Raw genomic sequence first — 23,468 nt, forward strand, 5'->3', positions numbered from 1 at the left:
TGTCCGCCACAAAGGCCAGACCCAGGTCTTTGGGGCAAAAGAGACACCTTCAGTGGCTCCCATGGAGGTGGCAGGACGCAGTTCTGCCCTTCGGGCTCTGGACCTTGTGGGCACATTTTCTTATCCATGGTGTCGGCTGTTTTTACCACTCACCTCTACCCACCTCCACGCCTGTCCCTAAGTACCTTCAAAAAAGACAGGAGACCTACAGAAATCATTAAGAGTCTCATTGGATTACCTATTCCGTATGTCATCTAGTGAAGTAAAAATACGACAAAACTTTTTGTGCAATTTTGGAAAACAAAAGGAAAAGTCCTACAAATGACTTCCTTCTAATCAACAGAACGGGCTGCTGCGGAGGGTGACGTACCAATAACAATGCCGCCGATGGCTCCAGCGTTCTGGATGTTGCGTGCCTTTTCTGCAAACATGCACTGTCCTCTCTGTATCAGCGCGATTTTTCCCATCACTGCCTCGGGGTTAGTAAGCTCTGAACAACCATTGTATGGTTTGCTGCTTGCAACAAATCCTCGTGTCTGTCAGAAATAAAGACGACAAGTATTCTTTTATCTTCTCAAATCACTACCTAGTCATTAAAAAAGTTCCACATCTAGAGCTTTAGGTAGACCTCATTTTCTCAGTAATGCCATCATGTCCAATATATATTCCACATAACCTTTAGCTTTGAACATTTTGCATGTCATAGCACACTGCCAATGTTTCTACTGTGCTATAAGTTTATAAAGCACTTTACGTAAATTACTAAGCCTGGTCTAACAACCCTGAGTGAAATGACACAGATAGCATTTCATTCCACACACTCGGAAACTGAGTCTCGGGCTGCAGAGTTTGCTCTAGGACACAACGGCAGCAAGTGGTAGCACTGGGACCCGAAGGCAGACGCAGGACGCACCCGCCCGCACACCCAACGCCAGCCTCAGAGACGGTGGTGGAACAGTGTTTTAATGCCCCTCTAGAACAGTGATTCTTAACCCTTTTCATCTCGTGGCGCACACAAACTACTAAAATTCTGCAGCACACCCCAAAATGGTTTTTGCTGATCTGACAAAAGGATGGGTATAACTTTGACTCATTCACACTAGATGGCTACTGTGGTGTTGGCTGCTGTCGTGTCTTTATTTGACAACCTAAAGGAAGAGAGGTCGGTGCCCCCGACTGAATAGTCAGGTGTTGTGTATTTACACATCCCGCAGCACACTGGCTGAAAACTGCTGCTCTAGGATGTCAGTTTGATGAGGGGGAGCATGAGTCCTCCCAGGGTCTGCAAACTTGATAGACAGTAAACATCTAAAACAGTGCCTCAGTGCAGCAGCAACTTGGCAAAGAGGTGTTGAACGGGCAAAGCAATCTATAAACCCACGCAGCTTTAAAATGCACACCAGACTTTGTCTCAATTAGGGGTCGTAAGAGTTTTTAAAGCATGTCTTTAGAAGTGTCCAACCTCCTGGCATCTCTGGGCCACACTGGAAGAAGAGTTTGTCTTGGGCCCCACGTTAAATACACAAACACGAAAACTGAGGAGCAAAGCTGAGGCTTTAAGTAGAGGTTTCACCCGAGCACCTCGGGATTGAGCCTCCAAGCCCGATTTTTGTCCAAAGAAAGTTTTAGCAGTTGTTAAAAAAAAACAAAACTGAAAACCATTTTACATTCAAGGTACTGATTTAGAGAAGAGACCAAGAATTGGGGGACAGTATCTGAACAGTATTTTACATAAAATTCTGAAAACATATTGTCTATATAAACTAAGACTCAAAAATCTCAAGATATGTTTTTAACTTTATTTTATTCTGGGATACTGAAGATTTAGGTTTTTAAAATGAATTCAAGCGACTGAGTTCGAAGAGAGACTAAGAAATTGGACAACGCTCTCACAGCACTTTGAACTTGGTCTCCACGGCACTGGGTGAGCGTGCTCACCTCCTTGTGTTTGGCCAGGTCGAGCCCAAACTGCGCGGGGCCGGCCGTCAGCACGACCCGGCCGAAGAACGGGTGGGACACGATCTGCACGGCCCGCGGGGGCAGCTGCTGCTCCTTCTGCTGCTGACTGGACAGCTCGATCATCTCCTGCATGAACCGCAGGCCGTCCTCGGCGTCGATGGAGCTAGCAGCCTGGGAAAGAACACGATTTCGGCCTTTCGGGGAACGGCCCACTTTTTTTTTCCCCTGAAACATTCAACTCTTTGATGTCTCAAGTACTACTATTGCACTATAGTGTTCCAACTCTAAATCTTCTCTTTTCAGTTTTGGTCCCTACCAAATATTTATGGCCTCATTCATTCTAAAAACTATTATTTCTAGAAATATTTCCTGAAAATTACATCTGTAATTTTGACCAATATCTTCTCACTGTTCTATAAAACACTGTTGATATAGATTGAGAATTGACTGTCACCCAATACCGAATGCCCGTTTTGCTAGTTTTCGCCGTGGTCTCCCCTTTCAGGAAGTAAAACCCGTACCGGACCCATACTCCCTTTCTTTGAAATTATGAACCAACTACCAGATTAAATTCAAAACACATTTATCGGGCGGCTATTCTATTCCAGCACTTGACTAGACACTGCGGAGACTTAAGAAGTTTATATCCAGAGGAGAGAAACGTGTAAAATTAGCCAAGTTACATTTTTCAAGTGGGAAAGTGAACAAGGAAATAACCAGTTCTGCCAGTGTGGATCTGGAAAACACTTAGAATGACATCTGAATGGAGTTTCCGCAGAGGAAAACCTGAAGAATGCCCGACTGCAGTAGAAACAAGATTGATTCCTGCCAGTTTGCAAGAAAAGTCAAGGGGGCCGGAGAGGAGAGGAGAGAGGGGAACAGAGAGGAGCTGGGAGACAGAACGTTGAAGCCTGTCCCGAGGTGTCTTGTTCTGTGACTCAGAGGAGGGGGTGTGTTTACTGAGATGGGAACACGGAGGAGGAGGGATGGACTGAGGTGGGGGCCGGAGGAGATGATTCGGGTGTGCGCAGGCGGAGGCCGAGATGCGGAAAGGTGCGCAGGTAGGTCAGAGTTGGGTTTCGGAGTGAAGTCAGGAATCAGGGTTACTAGACTGTCTCAGCCGCCAAGCGCGCAGAGATGACGGCTGAGCTGCAGGAGCAGAGGAGCTGCCGAAGATGACCGCAGAGAGAGCACAGTGGCCCGGGCTCTGCGCTCGTGCCGAGAGACAGCCACGCGGGCCCGGGCGGGGATGTGGGCAGGTGTAGCTGCTGGGCTCCCCTGGAGGCCAAGGAAAGGGAATGCTTCAGAAAGGGGGCGGTCAACAGCTACAGAACAGCTCCATCCCATAAGGAATAGGAGGCCACTGGGTGGCACTGATGTCACTGGTGGCCTGGATGTCGTCAGAGATGCCACTCCTCCTACTGAAAAGGGAAGGGGTGAGTGACACATATAAGGAAGCAAGCAGAATGTTCTTTGAGGAAAGGATGGATGTGGCAAGAACGGAGATGAGACAGAAATCTGAGGGGCGGGAGAGGCTGTGGGAGGTCTGAACGTAAAATTTACAGGTACCTGAGTATGGTTCTAGGTTGAAATTACTTAGCAAACTATGTAGTTTCTCAGAAATAATGTCCTAATAAGATGAATACTTTAAAGGCCCCATATTATAAATACGTTTAAAGTAAAAATCAATAAAAATTTCTCCAAAAGACATGTTATCTTTTCTATGCGTAGACAAATGAATGCAAATTTTGATTTCTATAGTGAATAAAATACTTAGATTCAGTAGCTCTTTGGAAACTAAAATAATGTAAAATGTAAGTGTAAATATTAAAACTAATTATTACAAGATTATGCTGTAAATAAACGTAATGGAAAGACAAGAGACTGAGAAACAGAGAACTTGGACGTGAGTCCTGTATTCGACTTTATTAACTAGAGCAAGTGCGCAACCTATTTGAGACGTGCTCCCACTGCAGCGTGCAGGGGCCGAATCCGATGGCTTTCCAACATATTTTCAAGTCCTAAAACTTTGAGTCTATAACTTTAACCCATACTTTAAATGGTTTTTAAAAGCCCAATGTCATTATCTTATTAAAGCAAACGAGATCAAGAACAGCAGAGTTGGACCTAATTAGTGCAGCAATGTCTTACTTGGATTGCATGTTGAACCAACTGGACTCTCCCATCTTTGAGGTGGATCAAACTCACCCCCATCTTCTTCAAGATTTCTAAGTGCTCGGGGTTAGTGGCCATGAAATCTCTGGCTCTCAGAGGGGGTTTAGCTCCACTCCTGAAACTCTCCTCTCTGCTAAAAGCAATTATAGGCAAGGCTTAAAAAACTACAAGTCAGAACTGGGGAAAAACATAAAGCAGATAAAAATAATGTTAGATACTTGCAAAACTGCTAGTTTTAGAACTAGTGAAAATGGACTAACTGAAAACAGGCATTTGCCTATATATGCACCTTAGATTATTAATAAGTGGTATAGCTTTTAAATATAATTATTTTACAGTTGTAAAACCGTGTATGTTATCTGTAAGGTATTATTGGTAAGCAGAATTAGAACCATTTGAAAGCACAGAGTAGACTGGCTTTGGGATCAGTGTTACATAAATCCGTGTTACTACTAATTTCTTCCTTAAAAGAGTTTTTCTCCCCATATTTTAAAAGCAAAACAGTAGTTGTATCAGTGAATGATAACATTCACCTAAAATTTTTATTTTTATTTCCTATTAATGGCCTTTCTAATTCAACTAGAATTAGAAAGGAAAAAAATGAACTCCTTAAGGCCAAAATCTTATTTAACAAAGAATAAGCACCCTATCAAAAAATAAAATCAAACAAAAGAAAAACTATATTTGCACTACACAAAAACTACAGGTAAAAGGAAAAATATTTTCTACATATATAAGACATATGAAAATATCTGATGAAACTATTTCATATAAAAATGAGCTATACAAGTTGAAATTATACGCTGCCCACTGACTATTAAGTTCATTAACAAGATAAATAGAAAAGTTTCATAATAATAAAAGACGGTGCAGAGTAAACTTTGCTATCTAATTTTACTCACAGTTTTTATTTGACTCAGCCAGACTACACACCTCAACAGCTCTGGTCTGAGTGATGACTGTCCGCCCGTGTATGTCCCCCGTGTTCTCTGTCATCTACTACGAACAACTCAGATCATGGCACAAAACACAAACAAGACATCTTACACTCTGATGATGCCTCTGGGGCAGCTCTTATCCACCACATTTTTCAAGGGCTCACGGATGCTCTGAGCGTACAGCGGGTCATTAGGGAAGAGAATCTGAGTATTTGGACAAGTCCAATCAAAATTGCTGTCATCCAGTTCTATATACTCTGAAGTCTACAATGTAAAAAGAAAGTGACGTGAGTATGACTAGCTCACCTATCATTCACCTATCATTATACTTTGTCCAAAGGAGATGTTAAATAAAATGTAAGTGTATACAGGATGCAATAAAACAAAATAAGAAAACATCGAGTGTATTTTTCCTCCTACCACACTACATTTATTGAATTCTAGTCATGGATTACTTTCCACGTGGAAAAATAAAACAAACACAGAAAAGTAAAATACGAAATAAGACTATGATTAAAAAACGTAACCTACTGTGTTCTTCTTAGAGGTGCTTTGATTTGTAGTAGACAGCCAAAGAGGTAAAAGGTGAGCTTCTGTTGTGAATATATAATCTTCTATGTCAAAAATAATATCTTCTTTATCCGCAAATAACAGGTAAAGATATTTAAACATTTCAGCCAAGAAGAAAGAATCCATTCTAAAATAAGAGGTCACAAGTAAATGTAAGAGCACAGGAGTATGCTAATGCCAACGACCTGGAGGCCAGAGTCCGGGGGGCTGACCTACCTACACCAATTCAGACGTCCAAAGAACTCGAGAACACACCCATCCCCGGGTGGTGACTGCCCTGACTCCACATACTTCCCAGAGAAACCAGACCCACCAGTGCACCTGCCCACCACACAGGTACACCGAATCTTGCCAACACTGCAGACAAGACTCTCCCACTGGCCTTCCAATGAGGGAGAGTCCCACTTCTCCCATAGGGAACCAACGGTTGGGAGGTAATGCAGACAAACGCTACTACTGAGAACCGTGTAATCTTCAACTGGTATTAACCGAATGGGATGAAGTAATACAACTTTGGTGGAGTTTATTATGCAGCTATTTAAGTGATAAACAAAAAGGCGTTCAAGGCAAGGGAATCATGTACAAAAAGTTGCATGAAAAAAGAATAACACAAAATCACACAGAGTATAACTATAAGTACCTGTGAAGAAAAATAAAAGCAATAAAAATATGTAATGTTATGGACTATTTAATGTTATGATGTTTTAATTAACCATTTTTAAAAGCTTTCATACAATTAAAAGTGGCAGAAAAAGAGCATGGCTGTTAGATGGAGTGATAGTAACATGAGACTTCATTAAAGGACCACCTCCCAGAGCGTCTTGGGTTTTGACAGGAATAAATAACTTGTGGTTTGCTGGACAGGTTGCACAGTCTCATACCTCTGGCCAAGCACAACTCCTGGCACACAGTAGGCACTCAACAGACATTTAATGAATTGAATGCAAGTTTACACAGCATTACTAAAGAATGAACTGGAGAGGTCGTGAAACACAGCAGTAAAGAACATGGGCTTTGGAAATAGAAAGGACCTTCCCCTGACCACGGCAAGACTGTACAGGGACCGTGAACTTGAGCACATTCTTCTGTCAAGAACATCATCACTACATACCTAAAGCTTGTGTAAAGACTAAATGATACTGTGTCCGTTATCTACCATAGCACCCGGCATATGCACCCGAGCTCAAAAATAGAACTACCGTTCTTCTCCCTACACATAAATGATGCTTTACTTGGAAACAACAACTCACCTGACACCTTTTTGAACATTTTCGATGTCAGTCTCGACAGAACAGACGAGACACTTCCCTCTCAACCTGCCGCACACCTAAATGAGTTAACATTTTCTGAGGAACTGACAGTTACCATCATGAGCAAATGCCAGCTTGAGAGCAGTAGACTCACAAGCAGGATGCTGGTTTTTGACAAATTCTAGAACTGATTACAAAACAGAGAAACACCTGGAAACACTTAGAAAAGAAAGAAAGACACGGTCTGGTCACGATGTATGGGTTGGGTAAAACTAGCATGTTGGGTATCTTATCTACCTAATTTGTATTAAAAATCAATAAACGCACACACATGTGCAAACACACAGGCATTGAAAATGGCTGGAAGACTGTCGATCACATTTCCAGCAGTGGTCATCTTAGGGTGGTCAAGTAGGGAAAGTGTCTCAGGAAGATCCTCATACTCTTTTTGCCATCTAAATTCTCTCCAGTGGTCATCTACAGCTAGGAAACCACAGACACTTCCGTGTGGAAAACTGTGTGAGGACACTGGGGAGCCAGGCGGCAGCACCGGAAGGCCCACTGGGGAGGAGGCAGCCACGGGCTGAGAGCTCGTAGCAGAAGGCCATGAAGTCGTGGTCCTGGCCAACAGTCTCCCCAACACCGCAGGTGGAAGTTTTTTAAGGTGTGCCGATCTAAACTGCAGACCACTCACTACAAACAGGAAGCTTAGCTAATACAGTAGATGACCGAGATGAGAATCAACTTCTCTTTCTGGTATAAAAGCACTAAAAAACCCCCAAAACAAAAGACCATGAAATTCTGCCGGGATAAGTGTAAAGTCCTAAACTTATAACTTTATAGTAAAGAAAAGCCAGTAGCACAGGAGCAGGGTGGGGAACGCCCACTTGTCACCAGGCCATAATGAGGTATCTGAGATCGACTGGCCAGAAGTTCACTGTGAGTTGAACATAATAAAGCTGCCTAAAAATCTAAAGCACGCCAACAGCACAATATGACGAAGATTAGCGGTTCTCAGCCTTTGCCTGGGCCCGGTGCATCAGAGGGGCGCGTGCTGCTGTGAGTGAGGTGATGACACGGCGACCCTCGACTGCACAGAGTGCAAGCCCATGAGCCCCTGGGAAAATGAGCAACCTGGGGCCTGGATCCAGACGGTAACGGTGCTGATGTGCCGGGCATGTCTTGAGCGTGGTTAGTTCTGGACATGCTATTTTAGGAGACTGTATATGCTAGAATGCAATCAGGACGGAGCGAAGGCAGTGGGGTAAGAGGTCCTGAGACAAGGTCATACAAGGAGTATTCAGTAGGGAGCACATTAAATGTAGAAAGCTGGAACTTGTTGAACAGTAAATCATGTCTTCCTCTCCAACACCTCAGCCTACTACTCCTCTTCCCACTGCGGCACCTGTCGCGTGGCTGTAACTGCTAATTCCTTCTTTACACACCTATTTTCTTCACTGACTACAGTCATGAGAGGGACTGATTCCAAGTTTAATGAAGTGCAGTGCCTGGCATACAGTGAGTGATTAGTTAGCATTGCAGTCAAAAGCCAATCTGCCCTGATTAGAATGACTAAACCTTACTCACTGTGTGACCTTGGGCAAGTTCCCTAACCTCTCTGTGCCTTGGTCTTTTCCTGTGGAAAAGGAAGATTATAATAGAAATTCCACATCAGAAGGTTGTTGTAAACATCAACAGGGCTTCGTTAAAAGAGTGCCTAGAATTCAGGAAGCTGTACGAATACACGGGCTGTCTGCTCTCATCACTTGCTCTGTGCTCTCCGCGTGCCTGCTTTCAGGCACCTGTCCTTTATCACGCATCAGCTGTGGTCATGGACAGAGGAGCCAGGACTAATAACCACAACCTAAATACTCCGAGGGAAGGACCAAGGGACAACCCTGAGTAGACAAAGGACACAGGACCTTCCGGAAACCGTTCTGTGACTACCACATCTCACTTTGTATTTCATGTCCCTTGAATATGTTTCATGGCACTTACACAATGTTTTAAAGCCCATTTATCTGCCTGTCCTCAGCAATTCAATGACAGAAAAGACAGGTTTCCATACCATGAATCCTCAAAAATACTCTAAGTCTGGCACATAAGACACCTGGGTAAGTATTTGTGGAATGAACATTTGCTAACCAAATGAACAAAGAAGCCTTACTATTCTTTTAGAAGTATGTTGTTATGTTCTGGGCGGTTAAAACAGCCAGATAAGGGATCTCAGAATAACTGAAATGCTTCTGAGTTATCGTCACCTTAACCAAAGTGCGCATTTCGTGTCTGGAGTAACTCGTGCCGTCTACGTCTGTCTAGTGCCCACGACACAGAAACCGCCAGTCACCCTTCCCAGCCGCTAAATCTGCAACAGAATCATACACACACCGACCACGATACCGTTTTCGAGGAATTCTTGACTCAACACAAATCATAATTCAGATTATTCATCAGCACCTTGAAAATTTCTAACATTTTATGGAACATAAAAAAGCTATTACAAAGGAAAAATAAAACCTCAATATTTCTAATACTCCTGATACCAAGGTTCTGACATTTAACAATCATTTGTTCATCTTTTAAGAAATCATTGAGCATCTTCTATATGCCAGGCACTATGATAAAAATAAACTTTTCAAAACAATTTAAAATGAGCCTATTCAGGAGAGTTAAAGATAAAACCAACGAACTATGGCCTGCACCTTCACACACCCCCTGCAGAAGGTTACGCGTGTCCGAACTCCAGCAGCCGCATTTCGGGGAGTGTTTTACCTGTCCTCATGACTTCCAGTACGAACATCCTTCATGGCAGCAAATCCGCAAGGCACTCTAGCATATTTATTTAAATTTTCAATAAGTGTTTTCCCTACTTCAAGGTAGTAAGGGTCTCCTGTAGCCTATTAAAAAGGAGAATATATACACACATATATAGCTTATGTATTACCATACATTCATTTATCAAATATTTATTGAGTACCTACTAGGTGCCAGGCATCGTATCGGGCACAGGAACACATGTCACACAGACCCTAGCTCTGAAAACAAGCCATGGAACCTGCTTTACTGAATGGCTTAAACACACCACTGGAAAGCCATCCAACTGCGTATCTTAACCTTTATTGCAGTAAGTTTCTAATGCCCAAAAGGTTTTCTGATTAAAGGAAGGCAAGAGACATGCTCTAGAAAGCACCTCTAGAATACAAAATTTCTCTTTAAAGAGATGATTACATGGCTATCGTGCAAAGGCATAAAACTCAACTATCAGTTCTTCCATCTCCTAGTAACTCTCGGAGCTGGATGAGTAAGAGCCCTGATCTATCCGACCAGCACAACACTGAACAAGGACTCTGCAAGCCCACTCACTCTCCTCACAGCAAATGGGGGGTGGGGAGACAAAACAGCAAAAAGGAAGGCAAATTAACTTACTTTATACAAGAAGTATGTACTTTCTGCAAATTCTGGTCTTAAAGGATGTTGAGCCCAATGTACCCTGAAATCTGTGGTAAATGCCTAGAGAAAAAATATTCAAAGAGGAAGAAGTGATTAAAAAATAATAACTAGGCCTAGAATATATAGTAGTATATAAATTAGATCAAAAACAAGTAAAAAAATAGAATACTGATAAAAACTTTCATCTATACAATAAAAATTTTCATTGCTTAAAAACCACAATTCCTCTTTGCTAAGGCTTCTATTAGTCACGATTAAAGGAAATCTGAATCATCACTGCGGCTGTTGGGAAGCTCAGAGAACACCGTGACACTGAGCAGTGACACCCCGCGGGGCCTGAGAGCCCCCCACAGCTGTGTCTTCTTCTTCCCCCCCGTCTGCACTTTTTCTCTGAATGGAGTCTCTAGTTCTCATATTTCTATTTTTGCTTATGCTTCCTTTTATAATAACCTCAAATTCTCTGTGGAATAAGGAAGGCATTATTTAAAAATAAAACTAGTCTCACTTGAAATGTACTCAGTAATAGAGCCAAATGATTTAAAGGCAAACGAAAACCCTTATGAGAATGAAATAAAATCTCAGTGGTGATAATATGTATTCAGTTGAAGCTTTAGTTTATTCTGAGGGAATATGAATTTTCTACAATGCTCAGTCCTACTCACCTGAAAGCTAATAAAATGCTACTTTCCAAAGCAAACCCTTGGGGAAGCATTCCTAAGCACTTGGTGAAATGCTTGGGTTTCTCACAGGGGACAGGGAATAAGCAGGGACAGAATAAGGCCATTCAAGAATGTGGAGATTTTTAATGGACATTTCTGGAAAGCCAAAAAATATGTTACTAAAATCTTGCCACATGAAGCTAGCAAGAATATCTATTACTGATACAGTGTATAAAAGCCAGGGGGAGTAACCACCAATCAGCACGAGGGAGACCTGTATTCCCCAGATTTCCAGGGAACATGTGTGATCAGCAAGCGTATAGTCAATGTATATCATTTCTATAAAATAAGCCTTGGAAAATAAAAAGTAAAAAGGTCTCCCTGGTGGGTATACGTAAAAGTTAGAATGAAACAACATGGAATGCTATGGATTAGCAAAGGTTGAGAAACTCTAATTCAGGATTTTTTTTTTTACATAAAATAAGTGTCAGAATTACCATACACTAGACTTTTCTGAATATATGAAGAAAAAAACATATACAATACTCTGTAAGCCAAAAATAAACTACATAATGCAGAAAAATAAATAGAAAAAAAAGGATGTTTCTACCTTTAAATTAGCAATTTACTATACATTTAAATTAGAATTCCAAAGATAATTTACTTACCTCTGGTAGAAAATTGTGTTTTTTAATCACCTGATACAACATTTCATGAGTTTCAATAGCAGGTCTAATATCCCCCTTTAAGACCTAAAAGTCAACATAACAACGTTACCTGACTTTTTTTGAAATCTATCATTTTATAAACAAGGAAATATAGCTTAATACAATTTTAAAATGTGACTCTGTTGGTAATTCTATTTCAGAGATCACAAGGGCATTAGTTACAACTATTTTGCTTCAGTGTCAGGACAACAGAGTGTCTGGCTGTCTTACCTGCAGACCTGGAAAAAAGGCGAGCAGAGCATCCATCCAGGTGCGAGCATTCAGCATCGGCTTGTGGATGTGCACGTCGAGCAGAAGCGGGGGCTGGCTGATGTACCGCATAATGGCGTCGTAGTGCTGAAAGGCCACAGTGTGCGTTCAGCCAAGGAGATGAAAAGGAGGAGCTATTCTAAACCCAGGACTTCACCAAACAGCATTGTAAAGAAATTACACCTGGATTCATCCACTACAAATACATTTACAACACCGTTATTATGTAAATATTTAAATTGCTTTATATGCGCAATTTTTTCTAAAACTATGGTATAGACACCCTGTGTCCTTTAACTGATGCAGAACAGAAAGACTGCAATGGATATGGGCCCTTCTGGGGGAACAGATGTGAGTACGGCTATCCTGTACGACAGCCCACGGTGAGTACACCCTTGTGGCCCAAGGGTGCTCTTACATCCTCTTGAAACGTAATTTCAGGCTTCTAGATTAACAGAATTAGTTTGTTTTCTCCCATGTCTGGGAATGTTGGACCCTTGGCTAACAATATTCTGGTGCTCGCCATTACCCAAACTAACGCGTCTAATTTCCATTGCTACTCTTATGGTCTGCTAGGTCTGCCGTTTAGGTGCCTAAATACTCTTTTCCCCCTTCTTTTATCTTCTTCTCCTAGTTATTCCTCAGCTGTAACAAGTTGAGCTGTTCGAGTCCATGAATGATAATGAGCCCCCCAAAATATCTCTCCTCATTAACCTCAAGAAAATCTTGTTATAATCCAACTGATGACTTAGTACTCTTACTAGTTTTCCCCTAACTCATCTACTATTTCATCACTGCACATGCATTAACTCATTTAATCCTCCCCAAACTCTATAAATGCATAGTACTAGAACTCACACTTTGTGGAGGGGGAACAGAGGCAAACTGCACAGTTATTTGACCAAAGTCACAAAACCAGTGGTACAACCAGGATTGAAACCCAGGCAGGAAAACTGCTATACCTTTAACCACCGTATCACAGTGTCTCGCAGTGATGTGGGTGAACAGATGGGTGGGCAAAGAAACGGTAGAGTCTTTCAAAAAGGACGGTGACACAGCTGACGAGCCTGCTGTGCTCATTTCAGTTTCCTTACATTACAGACAAAGGTGATCCAATCGGGCTCACTAATACTCCCCCAACCCCCTAATAATACGGCTGTGGCTCTGATCCAGACTGCAGACTTACAGACCTCTTTTGAAATGAACACCTGGAAGATTCTCCAAGTTTCATTTCCACAGCCCTACATACTTGATGTGATCAAGGGCCAGGCCAAACTTCCAGGCAAAAGCTAACTAGTAATTTATTCCAATAAATTCCCTTCCTTGTATGAGATATCAGGTAAAACTCAAATCTACATACTACTGTCCGATCTTGAGACCTCCTGACAAGAGATGAAAATAAAACTATTCTGTGGACTAGTTTCTGGAGTGATGTGGCTTTCCCCCTGTCCCTGTCCAACACCAGCAGGAAATACTGCCTAAAATCCTGCCTCACATTTAAAAATAATCACTTTCCGAATGTCCCTCATCACTGGGTTTCTATCAAAATCTGGTACTCAAATTAAGTCAGCTCTACAGTTAATACAAAACTGGATCAACTTACTGTATTAAATCTTTCCAGAAAACTGTCATCTCCAAGCAAGACATAGGCTTTCAACAGATATTCGTAATAGGAGTCAATGCCTGCTCCAACTCCGCTATCTATAGAAAATGCATATAAACGAGAGTCTTTATTAAACAAGTCAAAATCTCTTTTACAGAGTACAAATGAAAGTACTAGCACACTAAGAATGAAAAATTAGTCTAAACATGAAACTGTTTAAAGTAAAAATTACACACTCACATAAGTATTAACCCTACTATATGAATAATAGTTCCTTTGCTAATAGTTTATATACTTAAAACGCTACTTGCCAAAATTGCTTACAAAGGTCTGATTTAAAAGCAGGAAATACTAGTTTTAAGAATTATTTTTAAAATAATTTTCTCAGTGAGGAATTCCAAAGAGGAAGCACTAAATTATGTATTTTTTCTGAGACCCTTAATCAGGAAGACATCAATCTTTAAAGTTATAACAGGTATGAAAACAATGCTACTATTTGGAGTTGTCAGTTCTAACTGCTAAAATTAACACTGATTGTCAGCTTCTTCCTCCAAGATCATCACAGAGGTTCAAAGAGAGGAACTACCAAAAAAATTAGGAATCCTGGTGGCAGGCGGTGGGGACAGGGGTGGACGGGAGTTGGGGGGGAGAGGGAGAGGGCTGCTCTGGCCCGGAGCAGAGGCAGCCAGGCCTGGCTATGCAGGGTCAGACAGGAGGGGCCCTGCCGGAGCTCAGCTCCTGCCCCTCCCCGCCATGGCCTGAGACACAGTGTCCCCTGCCACGCCTGCCACGGCTCAGATCTACGCTCCAGGTTCTCTCGGGGCTAAGATCCGCACAGCACAGAAGCCCTGCACGCGACACCGAACAAATGAAGTCGGAACTGACTTTAGCCCCTCTTTCCCCACCGTTTCCCCTCCAAACTCCTGAGGCTGCTGAATTACAATCTAAATTATAATTATAGTAACAATCCTAAAAATCCCTATATCCAGGGCACATTCCAGGGCAACCAAATCAGAATGTTCAGAATTCCAGGCACTGATGTTTTTTAAAACTTTTTGGAATTCATTTAAAAATCACTGGGCTGGATAGGAATAGCAGTGTGACTTTGCCACAAAGTACATGACAAGGAAACATGAACTTATTAGTCCAAAACATTTAAGTAGCATGACTTTTTCAAAAGAAAAAGAATGCTAGAATAAAAGTTTATCAGGAGAAAAAAACTTAGAATAGGCACACCAAAAATTTAAATTGTTCTAATGGACATATTAAAGTGATGGGGAAGATATTAGCAATACAAAATAAGAAAAAAACTATTTTAATTGAGCAGAAATATATGGAATAAGAAACACAAGTTACAATAACATCACGGACAGGAGCAAAAGCTGAGGAACATACTAGCAAACTGAAAGACCACCCAGTCTTCTTCCAGACGGCATATAGGGCAGGAAAAAACAGTATGTATGTTGAGATATAGGGAGGATAGAAACAGAAGGAATTTACCTAATAGGAACTACAAAAAGAGAGGTAAATAAAAATGAAAAAGATAAAATATCTAAAAAATAAGGACCAATTTCTCAGCGATTACAAAGATTTTAAATAGAAAGGATTCAGAGAATACCAAAAGGAGAGATAAAGGTCTACAACTAAAATTATGATAACATTTTTAGAATTTTTTCTTTGGCTTTGATATGCTTAATCTTCCAGAGAAACAGAGTAGATCACATACAAGGGCATAGAAATCAGAATAAATATCAGATTTTTAATAGGATGTAAGAAGACAATAGATTATATTTTCAAGAACGTGAAAGAAAAGAACTCAAAATTATATCCAGCCCAACTGTCGCTCAAACATGAAAGCATAATAAAATTGCTGTCAGGCATGCAAAGCCTCAGAAACTATTAAAAGCTACTGAAAAAAGTTGGGGATAAATACTTAAATAAGAAGAGACAAATCTAAGAGATGCTGCAAGTACTATACAAAGTACAAGTGGCCCAATACCTTAATAAAGTTTGTTATCTTTAAAGAAAGAGGGAGAAAGACCAAAAGAAAAGAGAGAATGTCTCCATAGTGAACAGAATGCAACCACTACACAAATCAGTGTAAAGACGGATGAAGACTGGAGCAAGGTGGAGGGGACAAGGGACAGGAGCGCGTGCTGAAGTCAAGTTCCTGTTTCACTAGGAGGCAAACACAGTGCTCAGGTAAAGACAAACACGTCAAAGAGAAACAGAAAAGATAGGACACACTGAAATGAAGGATGGTGCAAGTCAGTCCAATGCAATCGCAGAAGTAGGGCAAGTCGAGGACCACGTGCAGAAGTAACAGGCTGTCGGGGGGGGGCGCTTCTGTAGTAGACTGTCCGTCGGTGGGTGCGTGCTACACATTAAAAATGACCAGGTGAAATGGGCCATGCATGGGCCGACGATGAAACTGTCATAAGCCAACAATGATAACTGATTTAATTTTGATTAATGTGAACCTGAGTGCCAAAGCAAATTTTAAAAAAGAGAGAGAGAAAAAAAGAAAGAAAAATTGTAGAATTCTGAAGCCAGGATTCAGATTAGTTTCAGAAACCATTTAGATAAAACTTAGACAAATTTTATACAATATTGAACAGAGGCAGTCATTTTCATATGTTCAAATTAATAATTATATTTTTAATTTATTTAATAGCAGGCAGTTTTTTTATATGTAACAACACAAGGCTTTTGGGAAACAGAAAATCACATAAGATAATGTCATAAGGAATATCTAATATATTTCCACTCATCTCTGCACGTTTTATAAGGTGTCTTATAAAGATGAAATCACATTCTTTATACAACCCTGTATCCTGTCTGTTCATGTAACATAGTAATATGCTTCCATCTCACGATCTGAATTCATTTAATAAGAACCAGTAATAATACTGTTGAACACAGAGTTCCACTTACACCTTCTGTGAGGTGGCTGGGGATGCAGATGGTGAGGCCCTTGAAGAAATCCGTTCTACTGTCCCCTCTACATCCTCTTTCTAAAATGCTACACCCAGGAAGCACTGAAATAGCACACTAAGGTGTCTGGAAAAAGTGAGCTATTGTTTGGCACACCAAGGAAAAGAATCAGGCTAGATTAGTTATAATTCTGGCAATCTTGTGAGAAATCTGCTTTATACTGTCCCACGAGCTACTTCAACAAATCAAAATCCAACCATTCTGAGGATGTGAAGTTCTGATTTAAAAAAAACCAACTTACATACCTTTTCGTACCCAGTCTCCAGTATGAATATTTATAGTCACACCCACTAAATTACTACTTCGCTGTCTTTTTTCCCAGAGAAAATCAAGAGCTTTTCTTGCATATTCCTATCACCAAAAAAAGAAAAAGCGTACTTTAATAACTTCATGTCTCTGGCAAACAGGAACGAAGAAACAAACATCAAAGCCCCATAGAATATTTTAAGGAATAACTAAAATTTCTAAGATAACCATTAATAATATATGTTACATTTCCTCACAAGTCAAATCTTGGCTCTTTCGCAGCCAATCAAATCTAGTTAAAAACAATGACTCTGAAAATGCTATTTAGTGGCCATGATCTCCATTTGACACCATCCAGATTCATCTGCTCTTGTAGTACAAGTTCACATTCACACACACGTATTATTAAATTATGTTAATTGCTGACATAATTAAATGCACTTGATATGTCACTTAGATGCAAAGTGAAAATCTCCTCAGATATTTTTATTTAGAAAATAGGAAGAGCTTTGAAAGTTTGTACACCATCTTTGAAACACAAACAGGCATTTAAGATCCCACTTTTGCCCTGACTGGTGTGGCTCAGTGGACTGAGCGCTGGCCTGCGAACCAAAGGACTGATGATTCAACTCCCAGTCAGGGCACGTGCCTGGGTTGCAGGTGAGGTCCCCAGTTGGGGGCATGTGAGAGGCAACCACACACTAATGTTTCTCTTTTTCTCTTTCTCCCTCCCTTCACCTTTCTCAGGAAATAAAAAAATAAAATCTTTTTAAAAATCTCACTTTTTTTTTAAAGAGAGAGGGAAAGGAGAGGAGAAAGAGAGAAACAGCAATGTGCAAGAGATACATCGATCTGTTGCCTGCGAAATGCCCCTAACTAGGGAACTGGCCTGCAACCCAGGAATGTGCCCTGACTGGGACTTGAACCGGTGACCTTTAGGTTCACAGGCTGGCATGCAATCTACTGAGCCACAACAGTCAGGGCATAGATCCCACTTTTTGAACAACTCTTCTTTGTTAGAGAAGAGTAGGTAAATCAACTAGTATTCATCTGACAACCAAACTTTTAACCTTATGATGTTTCTTTTCTTTTTTTCATTTATTTTTACCCATTGGACACTAATTTCCTGATCAAATTCTTGGTTTTGGACATATACTGGATAGTTTCCAAGTTCAAATTAACTTAAAAGCATAAATCTACTTAGCATTGCAGAGGTTCTAAAAAAGACATCATAAACCAACGTGTCACTTTGCAGATATTTAATTCTTGATTCAAACTATTTACACTGATTTGTAAAACTAGGCAGATTACAACTTTAATTACATGCTATAGTTTCAGACCTGGAAAGTTTCATCAAGATTATATTTCCCTATCCTATCCTTCAGCTAAGAAAGCAGTCCTAGTAAAGTCAAAGATTAACCCAAGCTTAAAACTAAATTATAGGACAACTCAATGCGGTTTCTTTATAGATGAGCCCAAAAGTCAGCAAAGTTTTTCTGACAAGGGCCAGGGAGCAAGTCTTTCAGGCACTGTGACAATTTTTCAACCGTGTCGCTGTAGCACAAACACAGCCACAGACAAAACTAAACAGATGAGCACGGCTGTGCTCCAGTAAAACTCCATTCACAGAAGCAGGCGCTGGCTGAACGTGGCCACAGACCGCAGTTCCCAACCCTGTGTTAGACCGGTGCTCTACCAGCTGCCTTAGGTTGCTTATAGTGAATCACTGGCCATTCAAGAGGCTTCAAAAATCATGACTCTCAACAGAGTTACTCAAACACAAAACAGCTTAGAGGAAGGAGTATGGGCTTTGACTTTGGAAAGGCACAGACTCTGACTCCACTTCTGTTCGTTCACCCACCAGCTGCACATCTTACCCTCTGAGCCTCACTTTCCTCACCCAAATCTCAGAGTCTGCGGTTCAGGTTAGTGTGCAAAAGTGTCTTTACTTAACAGTTAACCAGGTATAGAATAAACACTAAACCAAACGTGATACACCTGTCTGAGAGACACTTCGGCACACACGCACAATGTGACTTGTTTTATGTACACTCCGATTCAATGCCTCTGAAGCTGACACATTCCCCTTTCTGCTTGTCCCACGTACACCATCTGACGAGTTTTTAAAAAGCCTCCTGCTGCACATATTAAAGAGAGAGGGTGTTCTGTGTTAATATTGCTCTCCAATGCCAAGCTTAAACAATCAGATAAAAAATTTTTAAATGTGAGACGTTACTAGTCCACAATAAACTACGTGAAGGCTACTAAGTCTTTTGGACAATTAATAACATTTCCCTTGACGTAATCAAAGACAAGACTCTTGATCAAGACTTAAGTGCAAAAATTTCATCATGTTTTAGATTATTGAAGTTTTTAGAAATGTGATAGAACACCTCAAAGTCTGAAAGTAAAAAGCTTGGAGATGTCGTATTTCATGTAAGACATTTGTGGCATCAAATTCATAGTAATATGGCTAAAAAATCTGAGAACAAACCTAAATGTTATAGTTTGTGAAAAAAATGCGAAGTTGTAGTTAATGTATTTACCTCACAATGACTTCCATGTTTCTGACAAAAACTGGGATGGGATGTACACAGTTCCCTAAAATCACAGTGCCCCTTGGACCATTAATCCTAATAACTGACCCACGGAAAAAAGATGCAGAGTTAGTTACGTCCCGTGCCCAGGAGATCAAAGACTACGAAACGCAAACCTCGAATATGGTTGCTCCTGTGAACCGACTCAGAGCAGCGAACTCCAGGATCAAGGTCCCCGCACACGCTGTGCAGGTGTCGGTCTCAGTTCCCGTCCGAGCTTCCGGTTTCCTCATGCCAAACTTTAAATTGATCTAAATAAAACCAGGAGATGGGTATTAGCACTAACAGAGATACTGACTCCTGCATAAGAGTATTTTTCAATCAAGACTTCTTATCAGCCCTGGCCGTGTGGCTCAGCGGACTAAGTGCTGGCCTGCAAACCAAAAGGTCACCGCTTCGGTTCCCAACCAAGGCACAGGCCAGGTCCCCGGCTGGGGGCGTGGAAGAGGCAACTTATTGACGTATTTCTCGCAAGTTGCTGTTTTTCTCCCTTTCTCCTTCCCTTCTCCTCTAAAAGTGAATAGAATCTTTAAAAGAAACAAACATTAAAAAAACCTTTAAAAAAAGACTTCTTATCAAAACATGAAAAGAATTCACAAAATAACTAAATACATTCAATCTGATGATCTTTGTGACTTTCCTATTATTATCTAGGGGAATGTATTCTATGCACACCAGTAAGTTTTCATTTAGTTCCTTCCTCAATGATATTGAAATTCAGGATCATTATAAAAATGGCATAGAGAAAATAACTTGTATAACAATTCTGTTTGCAGGACAGTTTGAACTAATTAGTACAAGAATAGGCAACTAGATAGACCAACCCTAGAAGAAATTGGGTTTAATTGAGAATTTGTGAAAAACCAGTGTTATATTAAATAGGTCTTCACAGGGAAAACACTGATTAAGTTATGGAATGTATTTAAAATGAAATTAAAATTTTGTTTTCAGGTTTAAAAAGTTTTAAAATATAATACATTGCCTTGCTAATGGACTAACAAATAACGCACAAAAAATTACTTTCAAAGGACTATTTTGTTTTATAATTCAAAGACAGTCACACTGCCTTTTTATAATACCACAGTATAAACCTTCACTAACCAAACTAAACTGACCAGAAACTGATTAAAAATAGGATGTTTTTCTGTAGTCCAAATAAATAACCAAAGCATAACCAGAACCAAGCATATGCCAACGATTTTGCATAAAATAAACAAAAAAAATCAAATGTTGAACATTATGAGTATGTTTCCAATTCTTACAAAGAGAAGCCCAAGTAACTTTATTTCTACTGAGCTGCAGAACTCAGCTGCTGGGTGTGCCTATGACCTGAACAGTGTCAGACAACAGGCTGGAGGACCGACTGTCGGAGCCCAGAGACAGGAGACGGCGGCAAGAGACGGCGCAAGTGAAATGCAGGAGAGACGCGGGTCACTACGTGGGCTTTGGTACCGCAAAAATGATCCCATTTTTCCTCGTTACACTGACAAAAGAATGGCAATACTCTATTATAACGGCAATAGCACAGTGACATGCACGTGCTTTTATACAACGAGGAACTGCAAGTGTAGAAACTTTCTGGAGAACGACCGGGCAGTAAGTACCTAAACGGCATTCCCTACTTCTGTGACTTTATTTCCTCTTCTAGTACTGTATCCTAAGAAAGAAATAGGTTAAAAGATGTGTATAAGGAAGGCTATTTCAAATATGAAAAATCAGAAATTTAAATAAGAGATTTAATACTAGTCTGTTTCAGAAAAAAACAGTGTTGGTCACAACCCACTGAACAGAGAGGGGTAAAGTCACTGGGCTGCGACCTCTAACTTGAAAAGCACTGTCATCTCCAGCCGGAAGGGTCCTGATGAAGGAGATGAGTCTGATTTGATTTGCGTCGGTAGAGAAGTTATTCCAGACTATAGAGATGATGCTTAAAGGTAGAGCAGTAATAAAATAATAATTATATAATAACAATAATAATAATAATAATAATTTCAGAAAAAATAATAAAACTAAACCAAGAAGATAAAACCCGAGGTGGTTTGAGGGACACTAGCAGCTCCTGGGTGGGAGAGAAATCAGGAAGGAAGCCGATTCCCAAAGCATAAGGAATTCTGCAAGTTAAAAGGCACTCTGCACGACAGGAAGAGTCCTTCTAAATTCCCACACCACTCAAATCCAAATTAGTTGAATGTCAATATAAACTTGTTATCTAGCTATGGGGCACTTTTGTTCAGCCTCCAGCAGGTGAGAAACAACGGCTCCAGCCACAAAAACTCACTATTGGTTTCTACTTTAAACAGCAAAGGAAGCATTTAAACGCTTCTGTATTTCTCAGACTTACTTACTCGGGGATAAGGAAGGCCACTGGTAGTATTGAAAGCTGGTAACAGTTTGTAACCCAACTGCGTGGCCATCTGCAGGAGCTCGTCATTGTACCACTGCATGCACGCGCCCTTCTCTTTCAGCATGATCGCCAGCGAGTGGCCCCCCAGGAGGCCCCTGCAATCAGAGAGGAGACAGCGTCGGCACCTACGGGCATCTGCGAGTCACCACCCACACGGACGCCTGTGACAACCTCGCACACACAGGGAAATACCACAGAAGAACTTAATTTTTTACTTAACTCCGGCTTCTCATTTATGGCAAAACTTTGTATCGGGTAAGCCAGTATAAAAAAGAATATGGATGCTCTACCTGTTGTAAAGGGTTTGCTATTCTTTAAAACCTTAAGTTTTCCTAAAGAAAAGAACACCAATGAAGCTACTTATTTTAACAAATTTGAAAAATGGAATTTTAGCAAAATTTAAATTTAACTAATTCAATTATACCATCATGAAAGCTTTAATTCTTAGTGTAACATTAAAAAAATAAAAAGCAACCCCCACTAACATTAAATGTAACAAACTCTGAAAAGCTACATAACTGTTTCTTAAATTTTTTTAATTTTAAAAAATTATTAAATTTAACTGAAGAACAGACTCACTTTGACAAACTGAAATGAATTACAGTAACACAAGAGTAACCTTATTAAATATAAAAATTAATAATGTTGAAATTTGAGTTAATAAATCCTGTAATTCTATATTTTTAAATGTTCCAAGAGTACTTCAAATTGTGTAGTTGAAAGGTAATCCTATAAATTTACTTTCGTTTGGCTTGAAGAGGTGCTAGCAAAGGTTAGCAAACCGTATTCCTAGTGAGAAACCTGTAATGTGGCTAATATGCGAATGTTCCACCTAGGGTCCTTTCTTAACAATATACAAAAATCAAAGGGACTACCTTTGTTTTGAGTCTGCAACTTTTCCCAAAACCTGCTGCTGCCTGATCCTGATTTAATGCAGGGCCCCCCATTAGCCTCTGTTCATAATATCCCAACTTTCATCTTTTAAAAATAAGAACTGTCTTGCTTTACTCATGAGCATGGGGAAGTAAACACTGTACCCTAAGCCTGTCCCTTACTAAGGGTCCGGCTTCCGCGTCCCCGCACTTACCCGAGGACTCTGATGTTGGTCTCGAAGACTGACACCACTACGTCATTATCTAAATTAACATCTCTTAAAACTTTCCTCACTGCGTCTTCAAACTCTTTAGTTTTATTTAACACCTGGAAGAAAAGTAAGAAAATAAACCATTAGAAGTAGTTTTCCTTTCCTTGGCTGTTTCATCTGTTCACCTGATAATATTTTGTAGTGCCTTTCTCCACTTGATTTGACACTTTCACTAAAAATTCTACTTAGAAAGCATTCCATAAGAATACCTGATTAAAATTCCAGTAAAATTCAGGATAAGCCCCAAGTAAAATGTAATATGAAATACAATTTTAAATGGACTGCTTGCCATTCTCAATCTCGAGAGTCCATATAAATTGTGTGGCGACAACCTCCCTGATTAAGGCGCCACCATATAAGCTGACACTCCTATAAATTATTGGAGTATCTCCATGATTCTACATAATGTCACTTGGCATTCACATGACATTATTCATTCAACAGTGTGAAGGATTTATTTAGAAGCAAAGATCAAAGGCTTTTCAGAATTTCAGCCGTACTG

At 40.4% G+C, this 23,468-nt stretch overlaps 1 protein-coding gene across 2 annotated transcripts in view; it reads right to left on the reverse strand.

Annotated features, from left to right (window-relative positions):
- EDEM3 (ER degradation enhancing alpha-mannosidase like protein 3) overlaps positions 1-23,468 on the reverse strand; it is a 52,290-nt gene that overhangs the window by 12,227 nt on the left and 16,595 nt on the right. The window contains exons 5-18 of one of the 2 annotated variants that reach the window (XM_037035268.1): positions 22,910-23,022; positions 21,764-21,917; positions 19,535-19,669; positions 16,821-16,926; positions 13,582-13,679; positions 11,940-12,065; positions 11,670-11,753; positions 10,319-10,402; positions 9,665-9,789; positions 5,604-5,769; positions 5,182-5,336; positions 4,111-4,264; positions 1,939-2,130; positions 371-536 (exon numbers count right to left, since the gene is read on the reverse strand). In XM_037035268.1, the coding sequence (XP_036891163.1) occupies positions 371-536; positions 1,939-2,130; positions 4,111-4,264; positions 5,182-5,336; positions 5,604-5,769; positions 9,665-9,789; positions 10,319-10,402; positions 11,670-11,753; positions 11,940-12,065; positions 13,582-13,679; positions 16,821-16,926; positions 19,535-19,669; positions 21,764-21,917; positions 22,910-23,022 (1,858 nt within the window). Of the gene's footprint in view, positions 1-370; positions 537-1,938; positions 2,131-4,110; positions 4,268-5,181; positions 5,337-5,603; positions 5,770-9,664; positions 9,790-10,318; positions 10,403-11,669; positions 11,754-11,939; positions 12,066-13,581; positions 13,680-16,820; positions 16,927-19,534; positions 19,670-21,763; positions 21,918-22,909; positions 23,023-23,468 lie in introns of both variants that reach the window. The other variant, XM_037035266.1, reaches the window with a different exon arrangement.

This window comes from Sturnira hondurensis, unplaced genomic scaffold (genome assembly GCF_014824575.4).
Source record: "Sturnira hondurensis isolate 20B ecotype Veracruz unplaced genomic scaffold, ASM1482457v3 Scaffold0022215, whole genome shotgun sequence".
In the NCBI taxonomy this organism is placed as follows: Eukaryota; Metazoa; Chordata; class Mammalia; order Chiroptera; family Phyllostomidae; genus Sturnira; species Sturnira hondurensis.